This window comes from Corythoichthys intestinalis, chromosome 16 (genome assembly GCF_030265065.1).
Source record: "Corythoichthys intestinalis isolate RoL2023-P3 chromosome 16, ASM3026506v1, whole genome shotgun sequence".
Taxonomy (NCBI): Eukaryota; Metazoa; Chordata; class Actinopteri; order Syngnathiformes; family Syngnathidae; genus Corythoichthys; species Corythoichthys intestinalis.
In genome coordinates this window covers 11,057,965-11,083,092 of record NC_080410.1, presented here as the reverse complement: position 1 = coordinate 11,083,092, position 25,128 = coordinate 11,057,965, and the positions used below count along the sequence as shown (strand labels likewise).

Here is a 25,128-nt window from a genome sequence, read left to right as displayed (position 1 = left end):
TAGCTGTCACGCCTCTTGTTTTGTTTACATTCCCCAAAGCCGGGGCAGCAAAATGATAAAAGCCGGACTAACTACGGTGGCACAAAATATTATTCGGGAAGTGCGACAGTAAAGGTGAAGTCGACAGTTTTGACCCTTATGGAGTAATTTTTTCCATGTCGTACTGAATAAATGCATTTTGAATATTTCAGATCCCATTTAGCTCAAGACTGTTATTTGTCATGACCAAACTATTTATTTAGCAATTGGGGAAAAATACTTGGATAAAAAGAACATCCCGTAAAAACATTTGGAGTAGAGCGATTGAAACAATGACATTTTGCTGCTCACTTCGTCGCATTTTTCTCGTTCTGAATAATTCCCCCTAAATGGGCCGAATTCTAAATCAGATGAAATCATGACCCTGCCGACGTCATCCTCCATTTGGGGACGCTATAGCGCTATTCTGGCAGGTGGGGTTAAATGGCAGATTAAAAGAAAATATAACTGTAATTTACATAATAATGCTATATAAGACTTTTTTTTATCCTATTATACGCACTTTAAGTCACATGCACATGTTTTGTGGTAGGCTACCCATGCACTACGTTATATACGTTGCCTGTTGCCTAAGAACAGTGACAGCACTCCAGTCTCGTACTACTTGCTGCCTCCTTTTCCACAGAAACACCAAATTTAACTCATTCACTGTCATTGACTGTCACAGAAAAATCCATTTCCACATGCATGGCTGGAACTGAGTGGTCATGTTTTACTAGCACTGTCAGCAATAGACGATCAAACGATCACTGCCAACCCTTGGATTGGATGCCTATCACAGTCAATGGCAGCCAGTGAGTTAAAGGGAATGAGAGGAGCCGCTTTGATTGAATTAAAGGTGAATTTGGTCAGTGTCAAAAACTCTCCCACTTGCTTTTTACATCTATTAGATTGATTTACAATGTATTCTGATTGGGGTTTATATTAGTAATTACTGTAGGAGGCATATTAAAAAGTAATAATTTAAAGATGCCAACATTAGTGCTCTCTACATAAAAAACATTGTTTTAGGTGAACAATGTGATGTAATTTTATTCTAATACCCCACTCAAAAATACATGAAAATAATACGTAATTTCTAAATGTCAGGCTGTAGTATTTTATCCCTGATAGAGTACTTAGTCATCCCTGTTACTATTCTAGCATTCCTGTGATAGGGCAAGCTATTTTCTGCTGCAGACAATATCCCCCTATACTCCATCTTAAAGAGGTCTCTGTGCAGGCAACTTGGAGAGGTCTTTGCTCAAATCCTTCAGAGAATGAACATCACAATTGTCTTACTCGGGCAAATCCATTTCCTGTGCTACTTTAAAGTATCTATCTGGTTAACTCATTCTGTCACTTATCAAAACATGATTTGACTTGAAATGTACATGTGTATGTGTGCGTTCTCAAAAACATTACATTGTATTAGCGCTTGGTTTCGTGTGTGCATGTGTGTGATATAATGATCCTCACCAGGTCTGAATCACGCAACATGCACAGACACCCACTAGCCACCACCAGGGTCATCATTCTGTCATCTCTATTGCTGTGGAGCTGATGCACTGGAAACCTTGAGGCTGACTTATAGCCTCACGTGTCCCCATACAGTATATATGCCCGTAATGTGCTGCTGAGCTACAAATGATTAGACACTGTGAGGTGGAGCTTGTGGGGGTATATTACAGATATATTTTAGAAGCCTGCTTGCAGGGAAACCATTCACTGCACTGAAGCAAAATAAAAATCCTCCATGGAAAAAAGCAAGGGCATAAGTGGTTCCGGATGCTGCTTCCCAGCAGGTTCGATTCCTGCAACGTGCAAGGAAATATGCAACCCATAGTGGTTAATATGACCTCCAGCAAGGCATCCCATGAGTCAAATATTGTTTCATGGTTTGAGACTCTGAACAATGGGCAAATAAAGTGCCTCTAGAGGGCATTGTTCAAAAACTGTATTTTGTATTTGGAAAAAAAGCTTTTTCAATGGTTAACTATCCAATGTGCTTTGTGACTTCTGCTTAGCAACAAATTGCAGAGGTAAGCAGTAAAAAATTCAAACCAAATCTGTTGGTTTATGGTCTTGCTTTTCAAAATTCATAATGAATCATTAATGAGTTGTGTTGTCTGCATGTTTTGGGAAACAATAATAATAATATTAACTCACTGCGATTGGCTAGAAACCAGTTCAGAGTGTAGACCGCCTCCTGCTCATGGTTAGCTGGGATATCAGCCGTAACCGTAGTGAGGATAAGTGGTACATAATATGAATGAATTAATATTAACAGATTCACTGCCACTGATAGTCTTCGACAAGTCTTCGGCAAGGCAAATTTATTGGTATAGCACAAATCTACACAAATTAATTCAAAGTGCTTTACATTATACGTATAAAAATCTGTAAGACAAAAAACAGGAATAAAATAAATAAAATGATACATAAATTAGTATAATTTAAAATATATACAGTGGGGCAAATACAGTAAGTATTTAGTCAACCAGTAATTGTGTAGGTTCTCCCACTTGAAAATATTAGAGAGGCCTGTAATTGTCAACATGGGTAAACTCCAACCATGAGGGACAGAATGTGGAAAAAAACAGAAAATCACATTGTTTGATTTTTAAAGAATTTATTTGCAAATCATGGTAGAAAATAAGTATTTGGTCACTTTGTTATGTACCCTTTGTTGGCAATAACGGAGGCCAAACGTTTGCTGTAACTCTTCACAAGCTTTTCACACACTGTTGCTGGTATTTCCGCCCATTTCTCCAAGCAGATCTCCTCTAGAGCAGTGATGTTTTGGGGCTGTCGTTGGGCATCACGGACTTTCAACTCCCTCCACAGATTTTCTATAGGGTTGAGATCTGGAGACTGGCTAGGCCACTCCAGGACCTTGAAATGCTTCTTATGAAGCCACTCCTTTGTTGCCCTGGCTGTGTGTTTGGGATCATTGTCATGCTGAAAGACCCAGCCACGTCTCATCTTCAATATGCTTGCTGATGGAAGGAGATTTTCACTCAAAATCTCTCGATACATGGCCCCATTCATTCTTTCACAGATCAGTTGTCCTGGTCCCTTTGCAGAAAAACAGCCCCAAAGCATGATGTTTCCACCCCCATGCTTCAGAGTAGGTATGGTGTTCTTCGGATGCAATTCAGTATTTTTTCTCCTCCAAACACGAGAGGCTGAGTTTCTACCCAAAAGTTCTATTTTGGTTTCATCTGACCATAACACATTCTCACAGTCCTCTTCTGGATCGTGTGGTTCCGGGATTTTTGCTCACCATTCTTGTTATCATTTTGACGCCACGGGATGAGATCTTGCATGGAGCCCCAGATCGAGGGAGATTATCAGTGGTCTTGTATGTCTTCCATCTTCTAATAATTACTCCCACAGTTGATTTTTTTACACCAAGCATTTTACCTATTGTAGATTCAGTCCTCCAAGCCTGGTGCAGGTCTACAATTTTGTCTCTGGTGTCCTTCGACAGCTCTTTGGTCTTGGCCATAGTGGAGTTTGGAGTGTGAATGAGTTGTGGACACGTGAATGAGTTTGTGGACAGGTGTCTTATATAGCGATAATGAGTTAAAACAGGTGCCATTAATACAGGTAACGAGTGGAGCCTCATTAGACCCCGTTAGAAGAAGTTAAACCACTTTGACAGCCAGAAATCTTGCTTGTTTGTAGGTGACCAAAGACTTATTTTCCACTCTAATTTGGAAATAAAGTCTTTTAAAATCAAACACTGTAATTTTCTGTTTTTTCCCCCACATTCTGTCTCTCATGATTGAGGTTTACCCATGTTGACAATTACAGGCCTCTCTAATCTTTTCAAGTAGGAGAACTTGCCCAATTGGTGGTTGACGAAATACTTATTTGCCCTACTGTATATCTACAAATAAAAACAAAAGTATGGAAAGCAAAGTGGGTGTTTGAGCATTATGAATACGTTGCAGTAAACAATAGTGGTGTTAAGCCTAATTTAAAGCAGGTAACTGTTCGAGAACATCTTCAGGTAATAGATTTGAACTGGGATGGCGAGCATTGTGTATGTTTCACTGCCACTGGTTGCGAGTTAGACGCCCAATCCAACTTTGACTGCAGGGTGGCTGGCTGGCAGCGATCATTTAATGAATAGCACGAGCGCTGTCAATGGCAGGCAATGAGTTGGGGGGGGGGGGGGGGGGGTCATTTTGTTTGTATTTAAAATTCAAAAAGCCACGCCACTCAATGGACATTTGGGGGTGGGGGGGACAGTCGAAGATCTCAAACTGATGCATCAAAATTGTTGCCCTCACTTTGCCTTGCTGCATATTGTCGGAATCGTGAGGACATGCGCGTTGTGCACATGCACAGAGGAGGTCTACAGAGTAACACATTAAGCTCAGACGCTTTCTGTCGACTCCATGATAACTCCATTGAGGCGCTCTCCCATCAGCAGCATAACACGGAAAAGTAAACAGGATTTTTTTTAACCCCCCTGCCGCTCGTTGCCGAAATCAAAACATATCAAGTGGATGATTTTGTTGCGTTCAAGCCTTTACTTTTGGCTCCTCTGTATTGATATGATATTTTTTTTCTGATCGTCGATCGTCCCTGCCGCCACCCTGAAGTTCATTGTGATCATTTTGGCCGCCGGCATGGTGGCTTTCATCGGCGCCGTTATTTGCATCATCGCAGCCGTCCATACTGGAACTACCAAGGCGGCACGACAGCAACCGGCTGCCGACAATCGCTCGTTGTACCCGGCCAGTGCGACGCAGCCCCCCGTTACCAGGGGCTCGGCGGCCAGGGCTGGAAGCCTGGGTGCTCTCCATGGTTCTGAAGTACCAGAATCTGAGGCACCGACCTTTCACGTCGGACTCGGTGGTCAGGACGGGGTCACTGGACTGATTGGCCACGACCCAACAGTCAGTCGGCTCATATGCACCCCGATCCCCGCCGGAGAGTGCAACCTGAAAAACTTTCAGCAACAAGCGGATGACCCGTCGCTATACGCGGGAGAGGATTGGGGGCACCTCCGCACAACGGCGGACGAGCTCCGGCAGACCGTCCGGCAACAAAAGGAGCAAATACAAACGGACCAGCGGACCATCAGGGAACTGACAAGCAAACTATCCGAATGCGAGAAGGGGCTGAAGGTACGAAGTGGCGTCGCCGACAGACGAGGGGGAGCTGCGGGCATATGGGGAGAGGGAGCGCACCTGGAGCGGGTCATGGTGCGGGACAGCCCCGGGTCTGCGCCTGACCACGTGCTCACGATACGGGCTGTGGATGAGCTGGAGCAAGCTATCAGTCATCTTAAAGACCGCATTGAGAGACTGGAGGTATAGTGCATGAACAAATCACCCCCTACACACAGCTACATTATACTGCAGAGGCGTAATGAATCCCAGTTAGTCCTGGAGCGCTTGCGTGGCATGATTTTAAACGCAGATGAGGGATTCTTGTATTAAAACTGTTGAGAAAGACAATTGCGTGAGAATTTATATTTGATGATGTCGATCCAAATGCTCATTAGGGGTCATTCCTCAGTCTACATTTCTCTCCTGGTGCATGCGGAGAGATTTAAAAGGAAGACAAGGGAGCCTTTGTGAACCTCGGCAGCAAAATAGTTGTTTTTTTCCCCCAGCAAGACCAAGAATGAAGTCATTCAATAAAATAAATGAATAAGTAATAATTAAAAAAATAATAAAATAAAAAACAACCAAGACATTTTAAAGAAAAGAAAAAAACATAACCCCCCATTCCTCCCAAGCGAATCATAATGGACAGAAATGCTGATGGATATTTAGCGACATGTGTAATTATATAGTAATCCTTCCTAATGTTTTTTACAGCAACGGGCTGTTCGACAACCACTATGCCAAGAAAGCAGATAGCAATTTAATTTTGGGGGGAAAAAAAGAGGAATTGAAAGAAAGCCTTGGAGGGAAATAAAGGGGAACTGAGGCGGATGGAGAGAAGGGATGATGATAAAGTGGTAAAAAGAGGGAAAAAAGAAAATAACACCATCAGCCAGAGGAAAAGGAGGAGGGGGAAGAGCACAGTAACATGAAACATACTCTCAACTGACCAGATTCTGAAGATGTATAGCCCCTCTTTTTATGAAAGCAATATCATACATAATGTATGAGTTGCCTATTTGTAGGGTGCATACCTCTTATTCAATTCAAAGCCTGCACAGGCTTTGTTTTATTTAGCAGTTTACGTGCTTTGAAGCATCTTTTCATGATATATGTTGATTTGATGTCTTTTTTTTTTTTTTATGTAGCTGCAGCATCATATTGTATGATGCTGCATTGTTTTCTTGAGGAAGCGTTGCCTCTATGTTTCTTTCAACGTCTGTAAAGATTTTGCTGATATGCTAACACTAGCAATACATACACAAATACAGTACTTATGAAAGTCCTTTCAGGAGAATTTTTCCTGTGCTATTGACGATGATAGACGTCCAGTCATGTTGAGTATCACTAGTAGACGTTCAATCTATTTTGACTTGGAGGGGACCATAGGATGAACGTTAATTCATCCCCTTCCAGTCAAAATGGCTTGTACGTCTAGCGCTGTCAATGGCACTTAAAGATGAGCAATCGCAGCCAGTCCTCCCAGTCTAAATTAACGAGACGTCTATCATTGTCAATGGCAGGCAATGATTTAAAATGCAGATTTGCAATGATGTGTGCTCTACCCGAGCCCCTTAAAGCATTTAGTGCTTACACATTCATGCATTAATGTAGCAGATGAGAAGATGCAACAATAATGATTTCTTTTTCCCTCAGGAGAACTCAGTGTCTGCATGTGTAAACAAACACCTGCCTCAAGCTTCAGTTCCAGGCTGAGTGATAGAAATGAAACATTTCAGAACAGATTCCAATCACAGGGCATCCACGCCGAAAAATTATGCTACTTCAAAATTGAATATCTTTTCACTTTTTGCTGAAAACAAGTAACATTGATTGTGTAGCACACTTTTGATTAACGTGTTTTTTTGTTTTTGGCTGCATATTAAAAACTTTGACATAAGGGAGATGACTAGTAAGGAGAAATTGATGGATGGTGAGAAAAGGTGTGTGGATTGCATCAATGTGGAGCAAGCTGGTCACGTAACACCTGAAAATTACACTGACATTCACACCTACTACTCAACGGCTTTTGCTGCAAAATCAATAAGTAATTTTTGTTAGTATCCTTAAAAAACACTCAGTGAATCGTGCATCCCCCTAAAAAGAACATGGCTTGTTGTCTGACATCAATTCCAGAGTCACTGCGTCTTACATAACGCTTGTTCTCATGGGAACAGAATCCATTCTTCTATAATGTAACTTATATTTGTATCATCTTATGCAACACATGAAAGCATATAGCGTACTTTGGCTGGACAACACAAATAACTATGTGTTCTTGTGTTTTTTTGTTCAGAAAGAAAGCTCTATAGATCTTTTTGCCGGTCTGCAAAGGGTTCAACTTGCAGAGTCAACTTGCTTAGCTTGTTGCTCGCATATTATTAATCAGTGGGCAATATTTATTACTGAGTTCAATATTCAGACATTCCTGTGAGGAATTTGTACTTTCTTCCTAAGCTGGCAAGAGATTTCTTAAATGCTTCAATATGCTCTGGGAAAGATGATCCTTACCATTTGCTAGTTTAAAATTACAAGTACGTCCTGTTCATGTGCTTTTTTTTTCAAAGCAGAGAAAAAAAAACAACAATATAGACGCTGAATTCATTTTGGTTTGTTGTATGGGCAAAAGTGTTTTAGAACTACCATAATTTTTCGGACTATAAGCCGCTACTTTTTCCTTAATTTTGATACCTGTGGTTTACAGTCCAGTGCGGATTATTTGTTGATTTTTTTTAGGGAACACTTTATTTGACAGCGGTGTCATAAGACTGTCATAAGATCATCAAATGTATGACATGACACTATCATGGACATTACTGAATGCTTATGTCATTAAGTGTCATTTGGCAAATTATGTCACTAACTCAATTTTTGTCCATCTTGGATCTTTTGCATCCATTCAAAAGTGAGATCATTTGCTGGATAACACTTAATGACATCTGTTATAAGCATTCATGAATGCTCAGGACAGAGGCATGTCATAATTATGATTGTGTAATGACAGTCTTGGCACCACTGTCAAATAAAGTGTTAGCAAATACCATAACGAGCAATTGATGAAACAATTGGAACAGTAACTGAAGAAATATTTAGCACAGAACATGATTTTTGATTGTTATTTACATCTGTAGCGCTGCAATGCATGCTAAGAGGCATGTTGGATGTCAACAGCAGGTGGCAGCAGAGGTTGACTGTTTCCCCCAAGGGAGCAGTGATGGCCAAATTAAGCTTCTTGAAGCAATAAAGCTTTGCACTAATTGGTTCAAAGTTTAATGATGGTTCATTTGGTCTTATGACAGTCGGTCGTATGATGCCGCTGTTAAATAAGGTTGTACCGGTTAATATCTTTTGGTGTAAATATCCCATGATACAGTGAGGACAGCTGCGGCTTATAGTCCAGCTTATCTATGAACAAATGCCGTTTTCTTGCCAAATTTGGTGGGCTACTGCTTATAGTCAGGTGCGCCTTATAGTGTGAAAATTAGGGTATTTATTCATCTACAAAAACAGAAAGAGAATGCATCAAAATGCAAATGGCATGTTTTTGTTTGTAACTGAACATTTGAGTAAACATGACTACTTTGTTAACACTGTGCACCATACCACTTTTTGGAACCCTGTTGCTAGGGTAAGGGTACTAAGAGCATTGGTCCTGGTACTGCATCCATATGGGTACCAGACAGTTTGCTGTTCAATAATTAGTATATAATGGAATGAGAGGAATATGAAGTGGAAAAAAGTTCCGACGTCGGCCGGTTTGTCCAACGGGAATGCGCCATTTTTTACGTTCATTCCCCTCTGCGTCTCCGGCGACGAGTACTTCGTGCCTGCCGGGGCCGCAGCAGAATGACAAGCTGAAACTTGCTCGCCGCTGGGGGCTGGCCAATCGTTGAAGACAATGAACCCTGCCGCCGTGTGTGACATGAGTCGGGGAAGTTTTGTGTGATTTTTCGTTTTAAAAAGGCGAGGAAAAGACTTGGAAAACCCGCTCGGTTCGGGTTAGCATGTCACCAAGCTGTCATCCCTCCTGTTTTGTTTATGCTCTTTCCTTGGTCTCTGAAGCTGGGGCAGGGAAATGACAAAAGCCCTACTAAGTCTGGTGGCATAAAATACCGTTCGGGAGGCTTAAGAAGTTGGGAGTTTTGACCATCATGCAGCAATGTAGCCCTGTCGCACTAAATAAATGTTAGGGTTGCGTGAGCAAGAGGGGATCCCAGAGCAGACACACAGGGGTGAGTTGAGTAATCTTTTATTGGTGATCACAAGAATGTGGCAGAGGCTGATGACTTGGTTCGGGGTAGTTGAGCTGGCGTAAGACGAGGAGACTCGGAAGGAAGGCATGCGTGGAATCCGACGAGGGGCGCACAGAAAGCAGGACCTGGGACGAGAGCAAGGTAGTCGTAAGCCAGTGAACAAAGATAACATAAGAATGCGAGGTACAACTGATGTGGGAAATAGACGAGTCGATCGGGCGACGAGGTGGCGGCGTCCACTGGCTTTTATGGATGGCTGATTGGCATTGCCAGCACCTGTGGCCGCTGCACCCGTCTGTCATCCAACCTGCAATCAATAAAAACATGCACACCTGCCGGAGATGGCTCAGGTCTCAGGAGGAAGGGGCAGAGGCCCTAAAAATAAATGCATTTTTAATATTTCATATTCCATCTAGCACAAGACTGTTACTTTTCATGACCATACCATTTATTTAGAAATTGGGTAAAATACTTAGATAAAAAGAATATTCTGTAAAATATTGGAGAAGAGAGATTAAAACAATGATGACATTTTCCTGCTCTCTGTCGCATTTTCCTCGTTCTGAATCTTCCCCCTCAATGGGCTGAATTCTAAATCAGCTGAAATCATTACTCTGCCGAATTCATCACCCAGATGGAGAAGCTAGAATGCTATAATGACAGGCGGGGCTAAACAGCAGACTAAAAGACTCATTTCTCGTCATCTGTGCTTTGCCAAATTGTTGTATATAGTCGAATCGTCTCAAAATATGATTTTAATTTACAAAATAATGCTATTTAATTTTTTTTTATCAGGTCACAGGCACTTTAAGATATCACGGTATAGTACAGAATTAACAGGTTGCATCAAAATTTTCCACTAGACCAAAAATTTCCACCTAAATGTCTATATTAACTCATTAGTGTTTATTGAAGATGTCCAATTCATTTTGACTAGGAGGGGAGAACATGCCTCCCAATCAAAATGAATTGGACGCCTAGCACTGTCAATGGCACTCAAACATAAGTATTCAAAGCCAGTCCTCCCAGTTGGAGGTACAGAGAGGTTCCCACTCCTAGATACCTTGAGCATGAAATCCCATTAAGCAAGACATGGTTTTTATCATTCACAAGTGTACATTTGTCTCCCTCCTCTGCAGGCAGATATCAATCTGTTCCCTCACAACCAGACAGATATCAACACCTCTTCAGTTGTGGAGGATGGCAGGAAATCTGGTGGCCCAGAAATACTGACTGGGAACAAAGCTGGGGCAGAAAGGCCTTGGAGGATGGAGGATTTGGAAGGGGAGCTTGAAAGGAAGGTGGAGCTGTTGGAAAAAGAGAGAAAATCCTTGAGGCTGGAAACTGAAAGACACAGACAGGAAATGGATCAGGGAATCAACAAGCTACACCACCGACTCTCAGAACTGGAGCAAGGTAAATATTATCACTGAAGATAAAAACGAAAACCGTGATCACAGAATATGTTGTTTTGTGTGAGTATGTCCAATGAAGGTATAGACAGTGTCAGTTAAAGTAAGCTATGAAGAACATTTCATCAAATAATTTATGGCCTGGTAAATCATCAAAAAGACTGACAAATGTGATCTTAGAAATCCAGTGCAGAGATTTGTTAAGAAAAAATTATGAAAAAAGAAAAAAAAAAATTGATCCTTTTTTGCCATTTTTCCAGACCTATGATGTCTCTGATTACTGTATTTACTGTTTCTACTGATGATATGTTCATTCCTCTGTTTTTCCTGTCTATTTTAGCTAATTCTTTTCCAGAGGGCTACAGACTGTCTTTCCCATCTCGTACAAACTACATGTACGCTGTGGTGAAACATTCCATACCAAAGTTATTGGCCTTTACCGTCTGCCTGTGGCTCCGGCCAACAGAAGGAGGCATTGGAACTCCTATCTCTTATGCTGTTCCTGAGCAACCCAATGAACTGGTATTACTCCAAGGCCTTCATACGCCCACTGAGCTGCTCATCAATGACAAGGTACTTAATCAAACAAAAGATATTATTCAGGTTTTATAGTTGGCAAATCACCCATTCAAAATGCCAGTTTGTAGGAGGGAAATATGATACAAAGATGAATCATCTCCAAACTTCCATCGTGAAGGTGACCAATAACATTTACAACTTATTAAAAAATATAGATCTTTAAAATGAAAAGAATTGTTACAGTGTTCAGGATAGGAGTTAAAAAACTACTAGAAAAACTGAAGATTATTTGGAGGTAATTACAAGCACTTAACTCATTGGCTGCCATTAGCCACAAGTATTAGTGGGTAATTAGATATCTTTACATTTGAGCAAAATACGTGCAGTGCTATCAAAACGTATCTGAACCTTTTGGAATTTCTCACGTTCCAGCATAAAATCGCCATCAAATGTGATCTGATCTTTGTCAAAATCGCAGATGAAAAAACAGTGCCTGCTTAAACTAAAAAACCACCCAAACATATATTGGTTTTCATATTATAATGAGATATCATGCAAACAATGACAGAAGGTGGGGAAAAATAAGTAAGTGAACCCTCAGCCTGAGGAGACTTAAAGAGAATTGAAACCAATTTTTACCAAACAATTAAAGTCAGGTTTGTGCCCAATCACTGATGAGTGGTTAAAGCTTCCCTTCCCACCTGGTAACAATTGTCTTGATGAGAAGCATTGTCTGATGTGCATCATGGCTCGGTCGGTCAGAAGAGCTGTCTGAAGACCTGTGGTCAAGGACTGTTGATTTGTATAAAGCTTGGAAAAGATACAAAATCATCTCTAAAAGTCTGGATGTTCATCAATCGACAGTCAGAGAAGTTGTCTACAAATGGAGAGAGTTTGGCACCGTTGCTTCTCTCATAGGAAATATCTCTGTGCACACATCAACTCTATGTAAAACTATGGCCAAGAATGGTGTTCATGAGAGGACTCCACGGAGGAAGTCGCTGCCGTCTAAAAAAACAAAACACTGTTGCTCGTTTACTGTTTGCAAAAAGGCACTTGAACACTCCACAGACATTTTGGCAAAATATTTTGAGGAGTGATGAAACCAAAGTTGAATTGCTTGGGGGTAACAGACAACGCCATGTGTGGAGGAAGAATGGAACAGCTCCCCAACATCAACACTTCATCCCCACCGTGAAGCATGGTGGACGGAGCATCATGATTTGAGGCTGTTTTGCTGCCTCAGGGCCTGGACAACTTTCAATCATTAATTGAAGAATGAATTCAAAAGTTTATTAGGATGTTTTTCAGGAAAACCTGAGGCCGTCTGTCAAACAGTTAAAGCTAAAAAAAAAGATGGATGCTGCAACAAGACAATGACCCAAAACACGGAAGTAAATTAACTTCTGAATGGTTTCAGAAGAACAAAATACACGTCCTGGAGTGGCCAAGTCGAAGTCCAGGTTTGAACCCCATTGAGATGTTGTGGCATGACCTAAAGACAGCGATTCATGCCAGACATCCCAGGAATCTGACAACTACCGCAGTTTTGTAGAGAAGAATGGGCCAAGATTAGTCCCGATCGATGTGCCAGACTGATCAGCAGCTACAGGAAGCGTCTGGTTGGTTATTGCTCCCAAAGACGGGGGCACAAAATATTTAATGTGATGGTTCACTTACTTATTTTCCTCCTTCTGTCATTGTTTGCATACCATCCTCATTAAAATATGAAAACCTATAAATGTTTGGGTGGTTTTAGTTATAGCAGACAGTTTTTTCATCTGGGTGATTTTGACAAAGATCAGATCACATTTGATGCTGATTTTATGCAGAAATGTGAGAAATTTCAAAAGGTTCAGATACTTTTGTATGCTTATGTGCTGCTTCTGATAACACTGCATAGCTTTTGGTTGCAGCACTACTTCATATGTTTAACATTTACGGCAAGTCAGGTTAATGTCATTTCAAGTGAGTGATTGAAAGGGTGTCATTGTTGTATCATTTTTCACCAAATAATTAAAGCATGTATTACATTGTGACATATCCTGGTATAAAATGGCCGCTATGTGATAGATTTTTTTCCGTAACGCACAGCACTAAATTAAACAGTGATGTTTAGACATGTTTTATATATTCCTTTCAAATCAAACAGTATCCAGCTAGAAGATAAATATCCATCCTGCTTTAATTAAAAATACCCAATAGAATTGAAATCTTCAAAATATTTGCATATATTGTAAATAAGAAGACTGTGTCCAATTAAATCGCCTTAGTGAGACAAGCGCAATGCCAACATTGCAAATGAAGGTATCCCCCTGTCAGCATTGCTGGCTGATGGAGTGCAACAGTGGCTTTAAATATATTTCAACCAAGCAATTATAATAAAAGATGCCCGGAGGAAAATTGTGGCCTTGTAGGCAGCATAATCTCTGGCAATGAAAGCGTAAGAACAAATATCTAAATTTATAATGTGATTCATTTTTCTTACTGCTAGGTGGCACGGTTACCTCTGAACCTTTCTAGAGGAAATTGGCAGCACATTTGTGTGAGCTGGACCCAGAGTGGAGGAGATTGGCAGGCCTACCAAGGGGGAAAGCTGAGGGGACAAGGCCACGGACTGGCAGCCGGTCATGACATTAGACCTGGAGGAGTATTAATCCTAGGTCAAGAGCAGGTAAAATGCATTGAGACACTGAACGAACTAATAGGTTGTAAGAGATAATGAGGTTATTGATATGCTTCAGCCAAGAATCGATGTATCGTTTCAAAAAGATGTTTTCAATGTTTAATAAAGGAACCAACAGGCCACTACAAAAATTTTCCACTAGACCACAATTTTCCACGAGAAGAGTGTCTGTTAACTCATTGGCTGCTATTGACGACGCAAGACGTCCAATTCATTTTGACTGGGACGGGCGAATGAACATTCTGAATTCAATGTCTATCTGCGTCAATGGCACTCAAACATGAGCATTTGCAGCCAGTTCTTCCCGCTTGAATGAAACGAACGTCTGTCATTGCAATTGCAGGCAATGAGTTAAGAAAGACACTCATTTGTTCACAAGAATGTTGCAACAATATAGTGTCGCTATATCTATTTACAGAAATGTTACACTGAAATATTCTCCCAGTGTTTAAGGAGGACAAGAAATTTTGACAGATTGTCCGCAAAACTGCAAAGAAATAACCATTTTAATTTTTACATTTCGAAATAGCTTTTCTTTTTTATAGTTGTATCGTAGGATATCATAAACTGATTTCTTGAGCAGTGTAACGATAATTTTTGTATCATCATATTGTGAGATAATCCTTATCGTCTTATATCGCAAATCACATTATCGGGAGTTACCAAGAGGTTCCCATACCATAGACTTCATGATCAGTTGACAAGACAGCTCCCACAAACTTTGCGCCACGCCTTGCCGTTACGGGCCGATAAACTCAAACTCAGGCTGCGTTCGAAAGCTGGATTTAAGTGGAAAAAGGACAAAATTTTTACTGCATACAAGTAGGCAGGAGTGTCTCAAGAGTGATTTGGTTGAGGAGCCAAGGTAATTATTATTAGGGGTGCAACGGTTCAGTTAGCCCATGGTTCGGTTTGAACCTCGGTTTTGGGATCACGGTTTCGGTTTGGTTTCGGTGTGCGTTTTCTTTTTTTAACTGCCTTTATTTTGCTTTTTAAAAAATGAAATAAACACTTAAAATGTAAACATTTTCGACTGTTAAAATGCCTCTGAGCTCTTTGGCTAGTGTAGTGACTGACTACTGAAATACACACACAGTAGTAAAAAAGTTACTTGGCAAAGTAACTGGTGATACCTTTCATGTTTTTTTTTTTTTTTTTTGTTCATTTGAAAAAAAAAAAAAAACAAACCCAAAAACATAGTAACCTTTGCTATGTTTGGAGGTCATTTAATGTTGTGAATCAACCGTTAAAGTTGATAAAATTGCTCCCGTTTTTGCATTAGTTCCCTTCCATCTATTTTCGACATGTGAAAATTTTAAAACTGTTTCATCCTTTAAAGAAAGACTCAAGTCAAGATTTTGCCGATTTAGGAGTATTTTAGATAAAAAGTGGCTTAGGTTCGCTCGTAAGGTTTACTACAACAGAGCCTTTCTGAGAAGTTTACTGCTCTGAAATGGCGGCTGTTTACTAACGAAGTCTGTCATTTCGCATGTAGTTCTATATGCATGAGGTATCTCGGCGTAGATTTTATGTTGTCGGCTAAGTCAGGTAATATTGGAGCCACCTAGCCTAGCATCGCGTTTGCTACAGCGTCTCAACAAACACTCTTCCCTCTCCGAGTCTCTGACTTTTCTCGCGTCATTCAACCAACGCATTGTTTCGTTGCAGAAACGGTGACCAAATCCGAACGGATGGAAAAACAAAACGTAATGCACGAAAAACGTGCAGATTTCGAACATAACGCATGGCGTAAACATTTAAAAATGAGTGCTCAGTTGTACAAATTACGACGAGACCGTACAATTTGACAGGTATGAATTATAGTGGACCATCACAGTAAGGTAGTAGCATTCTGTAGCACGGGACGTCCACCTTCCAACTATCAGTGGTCAGGGCGAAACTATGTGCTTTAGCGAAATCATCTTCGATGGCTTTGCATGCCATTTCATAAATGTCAGGGGGATTATGTTGTTGGAGAAATATGTCCGCGAGGGAACAATGTAACGCGGGTCAAGCGTTGCAAATAAATTAAAGAAGCCCGCCGTGTGTTTTCACTGGTGTTATCTTCAGGGTTGTCCAACCCTGAGAAAGCCATATCTGTGGGTGATGCCGGCTGAGGTGCCGGAGTCATGTTATAAAATTGTTGTCATTAGCATGGGGAACAAGCGCTGAGCAATGCTTGCAATTTTTTTTTTCTTCAATATTTTCTCTCCCTCTGCATTGTAATCCACGGGGAAACCAAAATGTTGCCACACCGCAGATTTGAAAGAAGCCGGTGCTTCCTCAAAATTCGGTCTCTCCACTCCTCCTCTCGCCATAGCTATTTGTTTTCTTTCTTGTTTCACTTTCACTTCGCTCGTAAGCGAGAGAGGGCGTTACTCGGCTTCTATTACACAGGTGCTTGACAGCGATCCGACATTTAGTTGCGGGGCGGGAATTTCTCCACAGCGGTGCTTCACGTCACACACAGGTACACAGAGCTCGATCAATTCATTCCACAAGCGTTCGGAATACATTAATTGCAAAGCCGAAAAGGCGCGGTTCATAAAGGCGTATTGGACCGTACAGGGCGAACCGTACGGTTCGGCTTTGAACCGCGAACCGCTGCGCCGCTAATTATTATATAAAATAACCCCATGCATGCATTTTGAAAAGTTGTGAAAAAATACATGGAAAAAAGCGTAACTTTAGCTCGAAATATTTATGTAAAATGAATGATAACTGCTTGTTTTTTTGTTGTTTTTTTTTTTTTTAGCTTTTAACCAAGAATCAAGACTGTGCTATGTTCATATCTATAGAAATTCAGGGATGTACGCATTTATTTACAAGAATTTTCAACTTAAAAAGCTCTTTGTTTTGTGATGGCCGCCACGTTGGATTTACACAACAGGATCATTTTTGCTCGAAATATTTACGTAAAATGAATGATAACTGCCCGTTTTTTTGCTTTAAACCAAGAATCTAGACTGTTCTACGTTCAAATCTATAGAAATTGCGGGATGTACGCAATCATTTACAAGAATTTTCAACTTTAAAAACTCTTTGTTGTGTGATAGCTGCCATGTTGTATTCATACACAGTAGCGTAACTTTAACAGCGTAATGTAACATTTCAATCGAAAAATGACAGGGGCCAGATAGCCGGCAAGACGTGCCTCCAAACTGAGGCAATAGTAACATAGGAATTCAACCTAAAAAGTTGTGATTGTGTATGGAAAAATGCACATTTTAACATTAAAATTATGATGATTCTGCATGCTTTGCTCAAGTATTAAGTTTCTGATGTGAAAAGTGAGTGATTTATTACCTGTTGAAAATTTGCAACAACAAAAAAAAAAAAAAAATTAAGTTGCTATTTTGGGCAAAAACATATGTTAAATATTGCTATTGATCCTTAAAATCTCGAGTAGGTGATTATCTCTGCATTTGGTGATTTTTGTGCACCTAGCATACCTAAAATTTGAGAATTTTGTAGCCATTTTAAGTTTTGTTATACTTATACTTAAAAATAATTAATCAGTATTTTATTAGGGAACGACTTTTTTTGATGTCGCGGCTCATGGAGACTCACTATGGGAGATGCCTGCTTTGTTTTTCGGTCGCTAGTGGCTTTGGTTTTGGAAATATTTTGAATTTTAAGTTTTTGAAAATAGGCCCCCTACGGATCAGCCCTGAGCCCCGTGTCCCGTCAATTGATAGTGAAGTCTATACCAAATTTTAGTCTTCTTGTCAACAAGGTGAGTGAATAGTAAGGTTCTGTGCTCACGAGTGTTAAGATATTTGGCAAGAGTAAATGTGTTTTTGGGTCAGCAACCCTTTAAAACATGTATATAAAAGCAAATATTTTCCACCCTAGGATTCCCTAGGTGGTGGCTTTGACTCAACTCAAGCTTTAGTTGGAGAGTTGTCCCAGATGGGTCTTTGGGACCGAGTCCTGTCTGCGGACCAGGTGGCCAGCTTGGCTCGTTGTGGAATGGTGACCCAGGGCAGTGTGGCTTCTTGGACTGAGCGTGGAGTGGAGATATATGGTGGAGCTACCAAGAACCCAGGGGAGCCTTGCAGTAAACACAGCCAGAGCTCAAAGTGACAGATGGAACATTAGAGGAAAAAGAGGGAAGCAGGAAGGCAGAAATTTCTGCTTTTTTAAAACAAAAAGTTATTCCATCTGTTTATTGTTGTTATAACTCTCTGTGGCACTGAACATTTTCATGATGAAGTTAACAAGCATCCTTTGCAGTAATACAAAATATGGACAAAATGGGACACTTAACCGTAAAACATAAAATACAAGGTTGGTCTCCAATTTCCACAATATGGAAACACAGTCTTCAAGATTTAAGAATGTGTAAGGATATCATGAAAACCATTATAAATAACATAGAACAGAGGAAAGAACCCTTTCCCTAAGCTGATACAAAAATATCTCCAAATTGACTAGCTGAAAGCTCGAGATTCAGGAGGAAATAAATGACCAACAGTGGATATGAAAAGTCTATAAAAGTCTTGTTCAAATGACAGTTTTTTGTGATGTAAAAATGAAGATCAAAATAATATTGTGTCAAATTGTTTTGACATCACATTTTATCAAATGACATCAAAATTTAACAAAAGCTTCCCCGTACATTTTCAATGGCCCTATTCATTTCCAATGTCACACTCAACTTCACAAAAACGTGTACATTCACTCATATTGATGAAGCCTTCTACGAATGGCCTCAAAATTAACTGGAAGTAATGACTCGAAAATGCCTTAAAATAATCAGAAAATGACCCAAAACAACAGAAAGTGACTCGTACTAAGTGCCCAGAAACCAACAGAAGTGACCCAAAACCAAGTGACCTGGAAATACTCTAAAATCAACTGGATTGGACCAATGAACAATAAGTGACCCAAAAATGCCCTAAAAATCAGCAGAAAATTATCCAAAATGCACAGCAATGGTGTACCGCACGCTACACGTCACTTCCGCTCATTAATATTCATGATGTTAGCAAATGTTGCTAAGGGCGGGCACATGCTACCGTTTGTACCCAATGGTAAATGAATGGAAATAGTGTACGAAGGAGATGTTTACAGAGCTAAACCTACCAATCTGAAAATGATGTCCCTGGTGCCAAATTAAGATGTGAAAGAACATACCGTATTGGCCCGAATATAAGACGACCCCGATTATATACTTTTACAAGACTCAAGTTTGAAAAAAGACTTTTTGAACACCAAATTAATTTTTATACAGACAATAATTACAGTACATCCGAAACAAATTATTATGACAATATATTAGAGAGAAAAAGCATGTTATTTTGCCTCATTCAAATCTTAAAATCTGAACATTTAAATCTGTAAAATAAAGTGCAATCACATTCGTAAATTAATGGCTTCTGGTTTTTGAAATGTAAATAAACCAATCTATTGTGATAAAACAACAAAATTGCAATAACTGCATTAACCATCAAAGTGAAGTCTAACTGTAACTGTAGTCTTGAAACAAATCTGAATAAGGAAAAACAATAATATAAAGCAATAAAGCAATAAAATAATGCAAACTGGTTAAACTTGAGAGTAGCTGAGATCTGTCATGACAGAACATCGCTTCAATGATATCTGACGCCATCTAGCGTCGTGAATGGGTATAATGTCTAGACCGCGTATTTAAGACGACCCCTTCTTTTTCAGTCTTATTTCAATGCAAAAAAACACCGTCTTATATTCGGGCCAATACGGTACAAATGTTCAGTTAAAGAGATGGCTTGAGTGTCAAGGGCTGAAAAAGAGCAGAGATGATCCGCACCTTTGTCCTTACGCCACTGTCAATGACGTTCTCCTTTTCCAACAAGTTATCCTTTACTCCCGTATGCCCTGTCTTTCTTATATATTATATCCTCTGGTTGTCTTACGTCTCTGACCGTTCTTGGGGGTAATTTGTCTTGTTACTTTTGTGTAGCGATCGCAAATGCTACTCAGTGACAGAGAACGAACATTTTTAATTTTTTCATTAATAACAAATCTTAATTCTATTAATTTATTTACACTTCCCCCTTACTAAAGTTGTTTCTTTACAACAGAAAAAGTAACAACTGTGGCAGTCAGATACCACTTACGGTGGCAGTCAGTTACCACTTTAATTTTTTTCAGGTCATTCATTGTCAGACAGAAGCAGCACGGCAAAACGTCACACTGAAAAATAAGTAAAAATATCAAAATGGGAAATGTCCCTGAGTTGATTTGAACCACCAGCCAACAAATTTTTTACTGCATATGAAGGTGAATAACTTCACCTTGCTGGCGTTAAACTGGACATCCGCACAAGCTGATCCATTGTTCACATTTTTTCCTTTGAGTCTTTGGTTTTAGGAAACGTATGAAGAAAACATCTCTCATATGAGGATGGTCGTAATGTCTAGAGTCGTTTCTACAAGTTCCATAGTAGCAGTGTTTGATCGGCATGTTCATTTTTGAAAGATTACCGGACAAAACTAGCAGAAATATAATGGTTTGTATGCGAGGGCGTGTCTTTATTGTCCCGCTTCCGCTTTACGATGCGACGCCACGGTCTAAAAATAGCATTCGTGCGGTACACTATTGACCAGCGGACTGCCCAAAAATATACAGGAAGTTTCTCAAAATCAACAGGAAGGGACTTGCAAGTACTCTAAAATTAACAAGGAAGTGACCCAAAATTAACTCATTGAATACTACATGATAGACATTAAAGTATTTAAATGTGACCAATGCATAGGGAGTGATCAGGAAATGCCCCGAATTCAACAGAAAATGATCTAAAATCTACATATAGTCACCCCGGAATGACCCAAAGTGTACGAAGCGTAAGTACCCTAAAATTAGCAATGAAGTGCACCAAATCCCAAGCTGTGCAATCGATTTGGACTGAGGGAGGCGTCCCCCAAGTGAAAATTAATTGAACGTCTAGCGTCGTCAGTGACAGCCAATTGGTTACCAAGTAAGATACCTGAAAATGCCCCAAAATTTAATGGGAAGTGACCAAAAAATCTACAGGAAGTGACCAGTGGGAGAGCACAGTAACCCCACGCAATCTTATTCAGAAATAGCATTTTCTATGTAATATTAGTAATAGTAATAGTAGTAGCAGTAGTAGTGGTGGTGGTCCCCGCGGCTCTGATAAGGGTAAGTGGAGTTGAAAATGGGTGCATATTAGTAATTTGTAAGAGGATATAAAAAAAAATGTTTATTTTGCTATGATCACATTAAACAAAAACTGCATATTTGAACAAGGATATATTGACTTTTTATATTCATTGAAACCTAAACACTGCATGATTATGACATTAAACAAAAGTTACGTCCCAGATTAGATATGTGAATCACTGTTTGATGATTCATCCACCATTCATGAATGTTGTAATAAAATGTAATTTGGTATTTTCCCCCAGCCGGCAGACTGCGTAAAAAGGATATTTTTCTAAATGTAGTGAACTTGAGTAATATCTGATTAAATTGTGTGATGTTATATTTGAAAAAACAAACATTTCAGAAGAATTTCCTGATGCAAACTAGCAATCTTTAAATGCCGCTTGAAATATTTTACTGTTAACTACAAACTGAGACGTTTATGTCATTATTACAGAACTAAGAGATGTTATCAGTCAAGGTGAAATGATGTGAAATTGTAAAAAGATGGGTCGGGAATGACAATAAGCTGAAGCCAGCAGGGTGATGAAAGACAAGGAAAAGCAACGCTTTTCTACTTAACTCTTTCACTGCCGTTGGTGATGATAGACGTCTAATAATGTGGCGATTAAAAACTAAAGTAAAACTCTTTGATTGGCAGCAAATGAACGTTTGTTCACTGAACCCTTCCACTTTAAATGGATTGTCTATTGGTATCAATGGAAGTCAATGAGTATATATATATTTTTTGTTTTAACCCTTTTTTTTCTCTGAGATTGTATTGTATGGAACAGTTCGAGCTGCATGTTGTATTCATACTTGTTATGTCTTGCAAGTACAATGTGTTCATTTTAAGCTTCACAATTAAGGAAATCAATTAAGCTTGTGGTGGAATTCAGGCTCTTTAGATGGCTGAATGAGATGCTTAAATTGCTAATGTTACCTGTCTTTACAGTATGTCTGCACAAATGCACATTTTTTCTTTTCAGTTGTACTTTTCAACATTCTGTGCAAATCCATCTGTTGAAAAAAAAATGTCAGTGCATACATTTAATAATTTAGTTACTTCACTGATCATTTATGGTTTTCTTCAAAGTAATCCCCATGAGCCTAGACTTCCAAACATTTCTTGCCTGAAGTACTAACAAAATTAATTAAAAGCCGGCAGAGAAAATTCAGACGATAAGAGCATACAAAACTTTGGATTCTTTTAGTGTCGATGATTCTATTAGTAATCGAGCATGTAAAACTACAATGAAAAAAAAAAAGCAGCAATTACCTTAAAATATGAATGAGCTTGAGACTGGCCAGAATGCAGGGATCTTAACTCATTGGCTGCCATTGACGGTGTTATACGTCCAATACATTTTGACAGAGAGGGCCAGCAGCGATTGATCGATCACTCCCCCAGCCCACCAGTCAAAGTTTTGCAATGAAAACCAAATGTTCCTTTTTTAAACTCACTGGCAGCCATTGATGGAGATAGAATTCCAATCCATAAGGCTATAAGTCGCACTTTTTTCATAGCGGCTTTTCCTCAAATTCGACTTACAGTATGTTTTGCTTTTATGTTGTGTGTGTTTTGCTATTATTTTTTAACGTACAATTCTTGTTCTTGGTTTCCGACAATTTTAGAAATTGCCCCCTAAAATTGCGATTTGTGCTCCAGTGTGACATACAATGGTATCTCTACTTACGTACTACTTACGAAATTAATTGTTCCTGGAAGTAGTTTCTTTAACTGAAAATTCCCTAAGTAGAGGTAAGTTTTCCATGTAAATGCCCTATTTCGTTCCAAGCCACCCCCAAAATTCCAACATTAATCTTCTAGAAAGCATAAAAATGCATCAAAGCATATAACGAATACTTGTTACAATTAGAGTATTGCACAATAAACATAAAATAAGAGTTGTGCATAATGGAAAAAACAAGAGTAAGTAAGGAATATGAGTACGTAAAACTGTTGGAACACCTCATGGCCCTGGGGGCCAAATGACGAGGACCTTGGAAGACACACATACACAGGCAGTAGAGGTACCGCTTAGCCTATTGGATGCCAGGAAGATGCTAGGCAACAGCCAATGGCAGAGCAGCTATAAGTATGTTACAGTGTATCACAAAAGTGAGTACACCCCTCGCATTTTTGCAGATATTTAAATATATCTTTTCATGAGACAACACTGACAAAATGACACTTTGACACAATGAAAAGAAGGCCCGCAAACAGTTTGCTGAAGACATCTCAACAAAGCACATGGATTACTGGAACCATGTCCTATGGTCTGATGAGACGGGCGGGCTTTCTTGTGTACCGTCTTCAGAAGAGGCTTCCTCCTGGAGTGACAGCCATGCACACTAATTTGATGTAGAATATGGTCTGAGCACTAACAGCCTGACCCCCCACCTCTTCAATCTCTGCAGCAATGCTGACAGCTCTCCTGTAACGAGTCACATAACGTTTTGGAGGGAAAATGAAAAGCAGTACTGAATTTCCTATTATATAAGCCGCACACAGACTATTCATTGTGTCAAAGTGTCATTTTGTCAGTGTTGTCCCAGGAAAAGATATACTTAAATATCTGCTAAAATGCAAGGGCTGTACTCACTTTTGACACTGTTCATTCAGTACACTTGCTGGTAGCTCATATGCGCTAGTAGCAGCTCATACTGTATTTTTGTCTTTCATATCCTGAAACTTCTTTGGTAACAAGAGGCAATATTTTCCCATTGAGGTGTGAGACGTTCATAAGTAGAGGTACCACTGTATATATTTTTTCTCCTCTTCATTATCATTCTTTGGCTGGTGTGACAGTGCGACTTATAGTATGAAAATATGATATTTTAAAATTAATGTCAATCTGTTGTGATGTGACAGAGTGACAAAATCTCAATACTGCCAACTATATTTTGTCAATTTTTGTGTATTTCCCAGACATGATGGAACTTGTTATGTATCTTTCCGTTGCAAAATCCAAACTGCAATGTATTTTGTTCATGTATTTTGTCCCTGCAGAATGTTTATGCGATATGAAAAGAGAAACATACATACATGCCAAATTATCTTGTGCCTACTATCGTTTGTATAGATGCTTCCCAGTGTGCAATATTGACAAGACTGATGTTTATTCAGTTACTGTACTGTATTTCAGAGCTTTTAGAGACCCTGTCATAGTGTTTTGGCATTATTGAACTGGTTAAAAAAAAAGCCTGTTAAATCTTTTTGGGATGTTTTTTTGTTTGCTTTCTGTCTAAACTGTTACGTACTATTACTGAGCACCGGTCTTGTTGTACTGCGATGTCTGTCATTTTATTACAATAAAACTACTGATTTTCAGAAGTGAGTTTCCTTTCTCATATGATACCTTATTGACTTTGGAAAACTAAATCTATGAATTAATACTGACAAAGTGTGCAATGATGAAAGGGACACAAAAAGTTGCACTCGCAGCTACTGTTCTCATGAAATTCCAACTCGATATCTATATGTAAAATAATACTAAATACTTGACACCATTTTTGAAAATAAAAAAGGGTAAAAAAACAGAAGTTAAATTTTTCAATGTTTCCCCATTGGAGGTCATTATTTTTTTTACCTCCCCAAAGGAAAAAGAAATCCTGGAATTGCGCACAAATTAAGTGTCACGATCTGCTGCTGGTTAGATTTTGTTTCTTTCAGAGACGGCTGTGGGAGCGTTCTCACACCGGCAGCGAGTTCCAGCGAATCAACAGTAATATATAAACCATGGCGAACCAAGACAACGGTGCCGAGAGATTAGTTTGCCGGTCGCCATTCGACACATACTACTTTCGAGTCGCTTTGTATTCGTCATCTAGTTCGTCAGACGTCTAGGTTTTGTGATTCCTCTACGTTCTGCAGGTATTGAGTGTATTTTTGTTTGTCTTATTTGTCACGGACCTGTTTTGTAATTCCCTTTTTTCTGTGTTTGCGAGTTTTGTTTTGT

At 39.5% G+C, this 25,128-nt stretch overlaps 1 protein-coding gene across 1 annotated transcript; it reads left to right on the top strand.

The window, feature by feature from the left end:
- The first annotated feature begins 4,343 nt into the window (after positions 1 to 4,343).
- LOC130904709 (neuronal pentraxin-2-like) lies at positions 4,344 to 24,516 on the top strand. Its single transcript, XM_057817653.1, has 5 exons — positions 4,344 to 5,348; positions 10,540 to 10,816; positions 11,153 to 11,385; positions 13,826 to 14,005; positions 17,873 to 24,516. Exons 1-5 carry the CDS (start codon positions 4,662 to 4,664, stop codon positions 18,101 to 18,103), a joined length of 1,608 nt encoding a protein of 535 aa, XP_057673636.1. The 5' UTR covers positions 4,344 to 4,661; the 3' UTR covers positions 18,104 to 24,516.
- Positions 24,517 to 25,128: the final 612 nt, after the last annotated feature.